This window comes from Conger conger, chromosome 1 (assembly GCF_963514075.1).
Source record: "Conger conger chromosome 1, fConCon1.1, whole genome shotgun sequence".
In the NCBI taxonomy this organism is placed as follows: domain Eukaryota; kingdom Metazoa; phylum Chordata; class Actinopteri; order Anguilliformes; family Congridae; genus Conger; species Conger conger.
This window is the reverse complement of record NC_083760.1, coordinates 68,204,330-68,216,809: the sequence shown is the minus strand read 5'-3', so window position 1 is coordinate 68,216,809 and position 12,480 is coordinate 68,204,330. Positions and strand designations below refer to the sequence as shown.

The 12,480-nt window shown below is 40.1% G+C and overlaps 1 protein-coding gene across 1 annotated transcript; it reads right to left on the bottom strand.

The window, feature by feature from the left end:
* Positions 1-613: 613 nt before the first annotated feature.
* Positions 614-11,479, bottom strand: slc6a19b (solute carrier family 6 member 19b). Its single transcript, XM_061244214.1, has 12 exons — positions 11,281-11,479; positions 5,911-6,051; positions 5,146-5,283; positions 4,553-4,734; positions 4,320-4,430; positions 4,028-4,140; positions 3,730-3,858; positions 3,272-3,428; positions 2,204-2,408; positions 1,567-1,726; positions 1,291-1,453; positions 614-808 (listed from the first exon to the last, which is right to left on the bottom strand). Exons 1-12 carry the CDS (start codon positions 11,477-11,479, stop codon positions 614-616), a joined length of 1,893 nt encoding a protein of 630 aa, XP_061100198.1.
* Positions 11,480-12,480: the final 1,001 nt, after the last annotated feature.

Below are 12,480 nucleotides of genomic sequence, written 5' to 3'. Positions count from 1 at the left end.
TGTCTGTGATCTGAGCTTGTTTTACAGGATGGTGCGGCTGTTCCATCGATATGCAAATCAGTTTGTCACACATATAAACACAAATGGCTGTGGCTGCTAGGTCACACACTGCTTTTCTGGCTCTGATGTAGGTAGTTATCCTGGCGGAACGTTTTTCCAGGGATATTTCAATGGTGAGGCCATACTGTGTACGTATATACGTAATCAACCACAGGATGACGCTGTAGTGGAGGATGCCTTGTCGGTGAAAGATGGCTTTAATTTTCCGGACAAAGTGTGTGTTGCTGCTAGATTCATGGTTCTTGTTCAACTTCAGCTGAAACAGTGTATGTAAACAGCATGACCCCCCCCCCCCCCTTCCCCGCCCCATCGTTGGGATAGAGAATTTTTTTGGCGTACTAAAAACATAAATATTCACTGCTACTCCAACAAAATAATTTTATACCTGATAAAATCTTATTCTCTGAATAAAAGGTTAATGTCTTGCCAAAACTTAGGGCACCAACATTCAAAGATTCTCTCTGAAACCAGAGATCAAATGAGCTTGTTTCGGTTAATCCTTTTAGATCACAAGTAGTAGTTTTTTGGATTACTGTTGAAGTCTTTTGAAGTCTTATGACTTCATGTCAACTTTGGAGGAGATGCTGGGAAGGGACATTGTGTCTGTGTCTTTTTTCCCACAACGGTTCTGGAAGAATTTAAATAGCGCTGTGAAAGGGATGGCTAAGGTCGGAGTTCCAGCTAGGACAAAGATTACGACGGAGACCCATGTTGGGTAAGGTTTGTCCTCCAGAGTAGGGAAATCCACCTGGAATGACAAAGGCACAGACATAAAATAAGACCATAAAATAAGACAGGCGTTCCCATGATCGGTTTCTATTTGTGTATTGGTTATGTGTGTAATTTGTGATCAATATAAATCACACAAAGAATTGCTATTATGACTTTCACTGAAGATTAACTTCAGGCTACAGCAACAATATGTTCAGGTAATAGGGATTATCTCCGAAATACAGTAGAAGGGGTATATGTTGGGACAGATGCCAATGGAATGCAGTAATGCTACATAGTAGAAATAAATTGTAAAACTTTTTTTACTGAAAGGCTGCCTTACTGAAGGTTTCTGAAGACAAGTCTTAATAAACACATGTACAGTCCACAAAAATAGCACTGGGTACACATTTAAGACAAAGTTTTAAAAAAAGGTCACAGATATAATTTTAGCTACACCATGAAGAAAACTATCCCCTGGTTGTGTGTATTTTACATGAACTTTGTGACAGAACCTACATATTCAGGGTTCCAGGTGATGTACGACAGCTCTTCGCTGATTTTGGTGATGAAATAGAAGAGGAAGATGGTCAGCATGATCAGGGGGCTAATCACTCGCCATGTGGCCTGCCAGAATATGTTGGGCTTGTGGCCAATCATGAACGTTATATCGTCATTGAACCTGTCGAAGAGAGACACCATGACCATTTTGTGCTTGAGAAATCTTAGCATGTGCCAATGGTAGCCACAAACAAGCAGTGACTGAAACAAGTGGAAGAATATCTTCTGTCTCACCGGTCTATCCCATAGATGTACACCACGCCCACTGTCTCACAGAAGGCTATGACCAGCAGAGGGATGGATCCTGCATAACCGTCAAAGAGGGCCAGCCAGTAGTTACCTGACTGCTGGACAAATATTAGTCCAATGAGGCAGCAGACAAGGCAAGTCACTCCTGCAAGTATATAAAAACAATCCTTTAGGCACTAATAACACTATCAATATAACATGGACATCCAGAGCCAGCTCAAACCGACAAGCAACATAGGCACCTGCTTACAGTAGGACCCCATGACCATCTAGAAGGGCCACCAAATTATTATTAAATATATAACACTGCATATTATGTATAGTGTTGGACTGGGGGAGGGGGGGGGAGCTCAAAGTCTAGGGCCAGTACTGTGGAACTCCATTGCTCATTTGAAGCTGAGGCAAGTGGTGATGGAGACAAATTATTTGCTAAATGCCATATAGAGGGAAGTTACGTTATGGGTATGAGAAAATTAGGCTTCATGCATTGCCAATCATATCCATAGGATATCCATGATTGATTTTAAGTGGTGACACCACACAGTTTTTGGTTCATGAAGTTCCACTCTTCTATTAATGTCAAAAGTGTGTTTCAGCCATATTTGTCAGCAGAGAAGCTTACCTGAGATGACTTCTTTTGGCCACTTCTTGGGGAAAACCTTGAGGTCCTGAAGGGGTACCAACACCCCTTCAATGTTGCCAAACATAGATGAGAGTCCAAGGCAGAAGAGCATGACAAAAAAGAGGATAGACCAGAGTGGTGACACAGGCATTTTGGTAATGGCCTCTGTGAACACAATGAAGGCCAAACCAGTTCCTTCAACCCCCTGTGAAGAGATAACCAGATAAATGAATTAGTACTATACTGCTTGCACTAATGTGTTAATGCAGTAGACACTCTAGAGATGCAAAATTAAATACTATTTTAGGTTTAGGATTGCACCAGTAATTTCCATTTTTTCAGTATCATCAACATACGTATCCTATGAAAATACCCAAACTGAAAATATTTCTGTCTATCTTTACTTTTTTTTCATGTCTTACCCCATTTAGTATTCAACGATGAAGCCATTCATTCTAGTTGTGTCAGACATGATGTAAAATACAGCTCAGAAAGATTTAATTATTTTAATTGTCTGAAAATGCAACCTATTATCGTAAAATGCTCAGTGTAGTTTTTACCAAATTTAATTCAAACCTAAATATTTGTGCAACTGGAGACAAATATCTTTATTAGTACACACAACATCATGTATTTCCTGAGCATGCACATTGCCTTAACTTTTACTGTCTACCTGAAATGGAAGATTTGTAAATATATAAAAAGCAATCATTTTAACTTCATTAAGTTACAACGTACAAAGGCCAGGTTCTTCATATTGATGAATTATGCTGACCAAAGCAACACTTTGTCTCTTTGACTTGTTTTAATAGATTTTGGGATGACAATGGAGTTCTATCACCAGTATACTGCCGTTGGCTAGATGGATAATGATTGTACTAAATAAATTGATAGATAAATTGAGAGTTGTACAGAAACATTATCGGGTTTATTCTTCTGAAACAATTAAAATGACCAATGTTAATAATAATAATCACATGAATCAGGTAAATGAGTATATTTTATATGCATATTTTTATACATAAATTTTTAGGTCCTGCTGTAAAGTATTAAAAGAACATTCAGCACCTCACTTAGAAATGTGTTCAGATGACAGGTCTTCAGGTTCAGCTTGCCAATAAGTTCTGGATGTGTGCTGTTAAGACTCAGTACAGCCTCAGTATAGTTGCTCTCGATGATGTTTCCCTCAGGAAGTTCGAACGTATTTATCAGCGCTAGGATGTTCCTACAGAAATCAAGACCCCTTGTTTAACAGCTGCACAGAGGAACACGGTCCTATAATGATTTTAGAGTTAGAAGACTTCTAATATTTAAATAGGAGAGTGTCACAATCACTGCACCAGATGAACAAATTAAAAGGCACTACAAAACAGATAATTGGTTAAAATCAGGAGTTATTAATGACACAAGATAGTTCCACCAATTATAGGCCCTGATGACTCAATGTACAAAATGTGATTATTATACTTTAACATGTTTTAGAGTTATTTGCAAACAGCTTCATTATTTTGCACTTGGATACATACCCACTCAGACAGTCGTTAAATCTCTCTTTAGCACGGAAGCCAATGATGGTGTAGATAACTGTCGCCGCATAAACAGACGTAAAGCCATTTATGATAGAGATGATAACTGCATCCTGTTCACAGTTATTACTGAAGATGAAACAATAATATTATTACGTATCAACATCATTATCATCATCATTATCACACCAATGACTTATACATTTTTTATTTCATTCCAGCTCCAATATTTTGCTACCCAAACTTTCTAACACAACAGTGATGATTTGGCCAAGGGTGGACTAGAAGGGGGACTTACAACACAGAGTTGTAGCTGGAGAAGGAGATGAGGCCACCGAAGGCCAAGGAGAAGGAGTAGAAGACCTGGGCACCAGCGTCCAGCCAGGTGGACGGGTTAGCCAGCTCGTTAATCTACAACAACAAACACAAACACACAAACAGTGCAGTAATAATTAGGAAACTGTATTTAGAATCATACAATTTCATGTGGAACACTCAAATGGAACAATACTTCAGCTCAGAGTCATATGATTAATACAGGTTTTTATCATATAGTGGTATACTTCATGAGGTTATAAGACGATACTCACGTCTGGGGTGAAAAGGAACTTAATCCCGTCCACAGACCCTTCAAGAGTCAGTCCTCGTATCAGGAAGATGGTGAGGACCACATACGGAAGAGTGGAGGTGACGTACACAGCCTGCCGAGTGGAAATGGAGGGATATCATGAACAAAATATATATAATTTCAAGTTATTTTAATATAGTGATTTATTTAAATTGAACCAGTGACTAAATAAACTTGAATGGTTCATATTGTTACCTTCCCAGTGGTCTCAATGCCACGGATGCAGCAGATGTAGAGAACACCCCAGGCTGACACAAGGCACAGCACCATCCACCACTGCAGACCTCCTGATACATCGATCCCATCGGAGGTGTTGAGCGTCTCCCGGTACCAGAAGTAATCAACCGGGGAGCTTCTCGCACACTCCGGCTCCAGAGCTGCCCAAGGCATGAGGTACAGTACACACAATCAGTCCCATTTCCTGCCAGTGGCAGAATGTTGTTGCCATGCCCCTTTGATGGAGAGAGGCCAAATGTAACAGTCTCTACGTGACATGATGTCACATGTTTGCTTGATTGAATAAAGAACTGCAGAAATAATGAGTTGTGGTGGGAGTGTGGAGTCAAATTCCATCTGAAACTGCTGTGGTAAATTTGATTTAGTGGATTAACGTGCTTAGCCTGGATAGTTCCAGAATACAGTATCTCACTGTGAATACAGTTCATGGTATACTATACAACATATTACTATTATTTAGGTTGCACTAAATACAGGTACCTTCTACATAAAGAAAACATCAAAATTGATTCACGATGGCCTTTCTAACGAATTCATGCATAAATGAATACCTGTGTTGTTTGCATTGAGGGGACATTGGCTCCATGGTAGAGGCTCTTGGAATGAATTGAAGAAGTACCACATCACCCAGGCAATGATGGTGTTGTAATACAGGCTGATCATGAAGGACACAAGCATGGATGCAATGCCTGTAAAAGACAAAATAGTCTTATACACTTAGTAGTACAACCTGCTTAGATTAAGATGATAAAATGACGCATGTGACCTGCTCAAAATCAGTCATATTTACCTAAAAACATATTTTGAGTTTTAGAAACTAATCAAAGGAGGAGAATGTAAGCTTTCTAATGACACCAAAGTTATCTCTCTACTCCAAATAGGCAAATAAGGGTGTTAATTTTGAGTGCCACCAAACCATGTTTTTGAGAAAATTACATGAGGTTACATGAGGCTGTTAGACTACCTACCGACAGCCCACACCAACAAAACTCTGGGGCTGTAAGTTGTGATCTTATGTATAAACACTCTAAAACTATATTTTTAATCTGAACATTAACTCTTGCCGTTATGATATACACACCATGAAAGCAAACACATTAACATGTAGCCTCAAACGCAGCTGTGCACATGTAGTTGTTTGTGACTGGTGAACGACAAGCTGGCTTGCCTCCAAACAATGCACCACTCCGGTGTTACTTTCACTTTGACATGTTGCCTTTAAGTCTTGACCAGTGACTCAGTAGCAGTTCAATTCGAGCAGTGATGCATCTGAACTAACGTGTCGAGTGGTTCAGGCTTGTGCATGCGGTTCTCACCCACTCCCATCAGGTAGGGGTGGACTGTCTTCCACACCCCGAGACTGCCCTTCCTTAGACGCTGACCGATGGCAAACTCCAGGTGTAACAATGGGATGCCCTCAAGCACCAGCAGGATGAGAAACGGGATCATGAATGCACCTGAGGACACAAAAGTATCAAAAATCAAACCTAACCAAGCTATTTACCACCGTGCCCTCATTGCTGGGTTGGCAGTCGCGGTCTGTGAAATCAAGGCAGCAGACTCTTTACCACAACCACATACAATCAACAGTTCAGTTTGATGTGTATTATCATATCAATTAATAAGTATGGAGTACAAACAGGATAAAAAACATTTATCTGGGAGTGGGGATGGATGGACCCCCCCAAATAAAAACCACACCTATATCAGACACATACTAAATGCATTCTTAAGAATTATTGATACTGCTGTGACTGTAGTTGCAACTTCCTCATAGGATTAGTGATTTGTGAACTCAGTGAGTACATTGCGAGGACCAGTTACTGATTTACAGCTTTTAAGTGCTGATAGAGCAGTAGCCAATCAGATTTCTCATTCCAGCAAGAAACGCAATTCAGCAGAGCAATCGACAGTGTTCCCGTGTCCTATAAAGGTTAGTTAAGTTTTTCATGGCTGCATTCCTCCTCTGATGTCTCATCATGATTCTGTGTTCTTTAAGAAGACTGCATTAACTAGTTTTTCCAAAGCGGTTTTCAAGACTGCATTCCTTAGTATAGGGCCATATAGACTTCTGTGAGCACCATGTTAGATAATTATCACAATTCACCTCCCTAATCATCCATGCTGATAAGGCAATTTTTGATTTCATCCAATTGTGGTGCCTTTTTAACTATATCTTGCTCATGTTCAAAGAGATGTGTCTTTCTGCATCAACTGCTGGTTGGAACACATATGTATCATTTTGTTTTCAAAGCAATAATATTAAATACTTTGTAGCATCTTTTCCATACCCAGTACCCTTGCAGCACTTGTTGTGCTAATAAGGGGAGAATAGTCCTAGTTAGACAGGGGAGAATTTTATGGGCAGGCTTGCTTTGTGTATGAGACCTGAAAAGCCTCAATTTGGGCACTGGTTCAAAGAAATGTGGTTTGTTTTGGAGCAAATCAGTGTTGTAATATGTAATATGTTGTCCGTTTCTCCACAAGTTCTCTGAATGTTTTGACACATTGGCTATTTACATACCATTTTTACTGGACTGTGCATCTGCTGATTCAGTGCTTGGTGTTTTTGGTTCCTCAATAATAATGCCTGTACTTAATGTATTCTCATTCATCTACTCTGAAGCCAGTTGGTCATTTAATCAGACTTTTCTCGTGTTACGTCGTTATTTTTCAGATGGGCGTTTTATTGGTAGGTCTGAACTTTGCTTCATAAAAACTCCCACTGTATGGCTATTGCTCTGTATGGCTACACTCACCAGTGCCCCATCTTGAGTATTGCAGATAAAATAGACTGCCTTTGGCATCAAGCCATTGGGGGTTTGCTTGTGTGCTTTCAATGTGTAACTTGCATTATCCAAAATGATCCAAAAGGCAGTTTTTGATGTCAAATCTGATGTACCTTGATGTTGCCAATTATGGTACGCACTTTATTACAAAAATACAAAAGTGATCACTGGATTCCCCTATTTATTGTTCCAAAATAAAATGTATTGGTTTCAGGAAAAAATTTCATCCAGGCATGTTTGTTCGGTGAAGCGCAAGTGAACTTTGGGTAGAAACATACCATTCAATGGTATTGAAAGAATGTAGATTACGGCAACAGATGATAACGTTTCATACAAAACTCATACTCTCTTATTGCGCTAATCCTTGCAGTCACGGAATAGTACATCCCATAAGAATACCTTCCTTACAGTTTTGTCACAAGTTAAGCAAACTTTTTATGCCTCTAAAAACACAACATAATGGCTTTATAAACCAAATGTCATGCTTCATAAAAGGTGGCATAGCACCTTCTTATGCGACATGATACATCACCTAAAGAAGCACAGGCTCCCAGGGGGTTGTAGGAGACAGCGCACACGGTACACTTCACTGTGCGGTATTATACTTGTCTTATCTGATAGATGATTTCACAACACCTTCTCGTTCCAGGTCTCTTTCGAGATTTTATGTGGGTGTCGTATCAGCACATTGATTGCACTTGTTGGAAGTCTGCTTACGCAGTTTTGATATCTTGTTCGTGGTGTGTTGACACAGCTGATAGCAGCAGTGGTGAATGGAGGTTGTGTCAGTGAGTGACTGCTGCAGGAGTTTACTGCACAGTCACTAACTTTACAAGAGAGGTGAAACGGTGGAAAGTATATTTCTTGGATTTCAATGTATTTCTAGATACATCAGTCCATATGAAAAAGGCTCTGAAGTTACTTTCTGGCTGTTGTAGCAGTCATATGATTCTACACTCCAGATGGGTGACATTGTCTGTCACCCTTGAGGCACTGTAATGGACTGACTTGCATATAATTTACACTGTAAAAGGGCAAAAGTGATTGCAGTAAGGGATAGTTAGTTGTGCAATAATTATTTGAGGGGTATTAAATAATGCATTGACAGGATGTTGTGGAAAATGGCTGCCTTGCAGGACCCAGGTAGGTGCCACACATTGGTCATGGCTGAGATGAGTCAGCCTTGACGGTGAAAGCAAGTCAGTAGAGACAGTGCTGAAGGGATTCCTTTAGGAAATTATACAGGGGGATAATTACAATAATTACAAAGCCAGGAGTAAGAAATAACTTTTTTGCCAGTAGGGAGAGTCTTATTCAAGAAAATAAATCTTAAAACAATTGTCCCAGTGCAGTGACAGAGATGCAGGTGCCTTTCTATAAATCATTAAATCAAGATTCTGAGTTTGATTATTACAAATCCTAGAGTATGTTTCCCAGTGCCCATCTCAATTTGGTCATCTACTCATTCCCCCATTATTATCCATCCATCCATCCATTACCTGAACCCGCTTATCCTGAACAGGGTCGCAGGAGGGCTGGAGCCTATCCCAGCATACATTGGGCAAAAGGCAGGAATACACCCTGGACAGGTTGCCAGTCCATCGCAGGGCACACACACCATTCACTCACACACTCATACCTATGGGCAATTTAGACTCTCCAATCAGCCTAACCTGCATGTCTTTGGACTGTGGGAGGAAACCCACGCAAACACGGGGAGAACATGCAAACTCCACACAGAGAGGCCCCAGCCGACGGGGATTCGAACCCAGGACCTCTGTGCTGTGAGGCGGCAGTGCTACCCACTGCACCATCAGTGCCGCCCCCCATTATTATTATTATTAATAATAATAATAATAATAATAATTATTATTATTATTATTATTATTATTATTATTATTATTATTTTTATTATTATTATTAATAATAATAATCCATCCATCCATCCATGATCTGAACCCGCTTATCCTGATCAGGGTCGCTGGAGCCTATCCCAGCATACATTGGGTGAAAGGGAGGAATACACCCTGGACAGGTCGCCAGTCCATCGCAGGGCACACGCACCATTCACTCACACACTCACACACTCATGCCTACGGGCAATTTGGACTCTCCAATCGGCCTAAGCTGCATGTCTTTGGACTGTGGGAGGAAACCGGAGTACCCGGAGGAAACCCACGCAGGCACGGGGAGAACATGCAAACTCCGCACAGAGAGGCCCTGGCCGACGGGGATTCGAACCCAGGACCTCCTTGCTGTGAGGCGGCAGTGCTACCCACTGCACCATCCGTGCCGCCTAATAATAATAATAATAATAATAATAATAATAATAATAATAATAATAATAATAATAATAATAATAATAATAATTATTATTATTATTATTATTATTATTATTATTATTATTATTATTATTTTCTGTAATTACTATAATGTGATATCTGACTCTAGAGGTACCTATGATGGGGATGGATCCAGCAGGACTTTAAAGACCTGTGCATCCAGAGTTGGATTGTGGGGTCAGGTCTCAGGACTGGCACTGTGGAAATACTCTATATCCCAGTAATTCAGGTTTGTTTACATTGACAGTGCTGTAAGCATTTCTACAGAATTGTCTTAATTTTCTTCTCTGAAGGCACAATGAACCATGTATGCCATGTACTGCATATGCTGTGAGGACAATCCTCACTTTTCTTTTTTTCTGCAGTAAATTTGACTAAAATCACTGAATGTTCATGAACCTTATAACATTGCCCAACATTTACTATGGTCACTGTTTAATTTAAAATGAACTTAATTTACCATGTGTAAAGCGAATGTCACTGCAATCACAGTGGCCCTACAGAGTGTAAAGCAGCCTTATTTGACATGCACAGAAAGGGGTGCAGCGGTACAATTGAACTCTCCCACATGGGAATTCTGCCGTTGGATTCGTAATGGAATACTTCTGGACATAACGGGTTGGTTTAATCATCTACAGAATAATTTTCATGTTCATTACTAAAAATCTAGATCTCGGTGGGCTTTTGAAAATCACAAATTCATTCTTCACATTTTATTTGATGTTAAAGATGATAACGCATCAGTATATTACCATCCTCCATGAAGCGGTGCTATGCTGGTGGCTAATTTACCTAACATCTGTATAGCATCACAGATGTACAATTTAAGTAAGGAGGAACTACCAATCAGAGCATCTATTGTGAGGTATGCTTAACTCTTGGTTGTAAACATATGAAGCAATATACACAAGAGATTCATAGATTGTGATATTATTTTAGCCTTGTTAAAAACAGAGGTGCACGAATCAATGGAATTTAGTACAGAAATTCCCAAAAATAGCATCATGTAAACAGAAAGAATTCACTCAAAAAAAGAATCATTGGATTAACATAATAAAATTATGGACAGTGGTTGCACGCAATATTGTCAAGTACAGGTATATGTGACTTCAATTGATTAACTACTTGTAGAAGTACTTAATATTGTGTTATCTAATTTATATCATTTTAAGTAAAATAAGTAAATTTAATTATTATTTTTTGGGTGATTTTTATTTTGTTTACATTACTCAATTACTCAGTTTACATTACTCAATTTACTTTAATGTTACTTTAATTCAACATAATTATGCAGACACCCAATACAAAATGTCAAAGCCTAACTACAAATCCACAATATTGTCAGCATGCTTTTATCAGTTTGTTCTTTTAGGATTGGTTCTTTCAGGATTGTTATATTAGGGGTACAATAAAACCAGTTAATTCAGTAGAGTTCTGTGTCACGTTTTGCCATTAAAATAAAATGTTCTTTAGTCTACGTAAACATGCACAAACATGAAGAGACCCCCAGAATAAAAGCATTTCCAGCCCTGCTCGGTGACCCCATGACCCCTACCTCCTCCGTGACTCTGGCACAGGTAGGGAAAGCGCCAGACGTTTCCCAGGCCCACGCAGAAGCCCACGCACGTCAGCATGTACTGGGTCTTGCTGTCCCATTTGGGCCTGTCTCCCACCTCCTCCAGCTCCAACTTCTCCAGCTCAGCATGGGACAGAATCCGGTCCTCCAGATCCGGGTTGGGCAGCTGGAGCTTCATGGTGTTCCCTGGGTTCTTCCTTTAGTCCGGCGGGATCAGGTGGTAAGGTAGAGTCCGTGAATGTGTGCGGGAGCAGGTGGCTATGGTACAGAAGAGTCCGTGTGTGGAAGCTGGGGTGGTTGGAGTAGCAAAGTGGGTCCATCCACAGGGCACTGATGCAGTATTTATATGTGTGCTGACCTTTGGCATGGATGAACTGCAGGGAGATTGTATGCTTGTGGCCTGTCAGCTGGCTGGAAGCCAGATGCAACATGATGGGGAACACACACACGCACACACACACACACACACACACACACACACACACACACACACATAGACACACTAATGGTTATGTTTTCTGAGAGGGACAGGTGTGATGCACACACACACCTCAGTGGGACCTCCACTGTGAGAGATCTTTTCTTGAACCTCGTTTCCAACTAATCTCCGATTATGATCTTTATAGCACTGAAGTGATTGTTTTTTGACCAGAGTCCAACACTCAATGGCTCCCAATCCCCCACGATATTGGTTACAGCAAACTTTTCAAGTCTTTTTTATCAAACCGTGAGCTGTGAATTAGGTTCTATCTGCTTTCTGAGTAGTTTTGAGCTTCAATGATTCCAAAGTGAATGGGCTCCAAGCAGATAGGATTTTTGTAGAAAACTTCACACATGTGAAGTTTAGTGCCCTATAAAGCATATTTATGACATAAAGTCAGTTATTTTGGCAGCAAAACCCATTATTTCTAGAATGCCCACTTGTTGGTGATGCAAGAAAAAGCATGGTCAGACAATGACTCAGTCACTTCTTACATCACTGGTCCTGTCCATCATTACTCTAGTCATATCCCAAAACACAACATGTTCTTATAAAATATAAAACAGTAGTTCTGTTCTAATTCTGTAGTTATCTAGTACATGGACAGAAAATGCATGTGTATACGAATACTAAAAATAATAATGGAGCAAGCAATCTTTATGGCAACTGCGTGGAAAAACAAGGTGTTGACGCGTTAC

What these genes read in the sequence shown, in the direction of transcription:
- slc6a19b (XM_061244214.1), bottom strand. Translation starts at nt 11,479, where the DNA reads ATGAAGCTCCAGCTGCCCAACCCGGATCTGGAGGACCGGATTCTGTCC. An exon ending in AGTTCCTTTTCACCCCAGAC is followed by an intron (nt 4,141 to 4,319) that starts GTGAGTATCGTC and finishes TTGTTGTTGTAG; the next exon opens with ATTAACGAGCTGGCTAACCC. An exon ending in TTTAACGACTGTCTGAGTGG is followed by an intron (nt 3,429 to 3,729) that starts GTATGTATCCAA and finishes TGATTTCTGTAG; the next exon opens with GAACATCCTAGCGCTGATAA.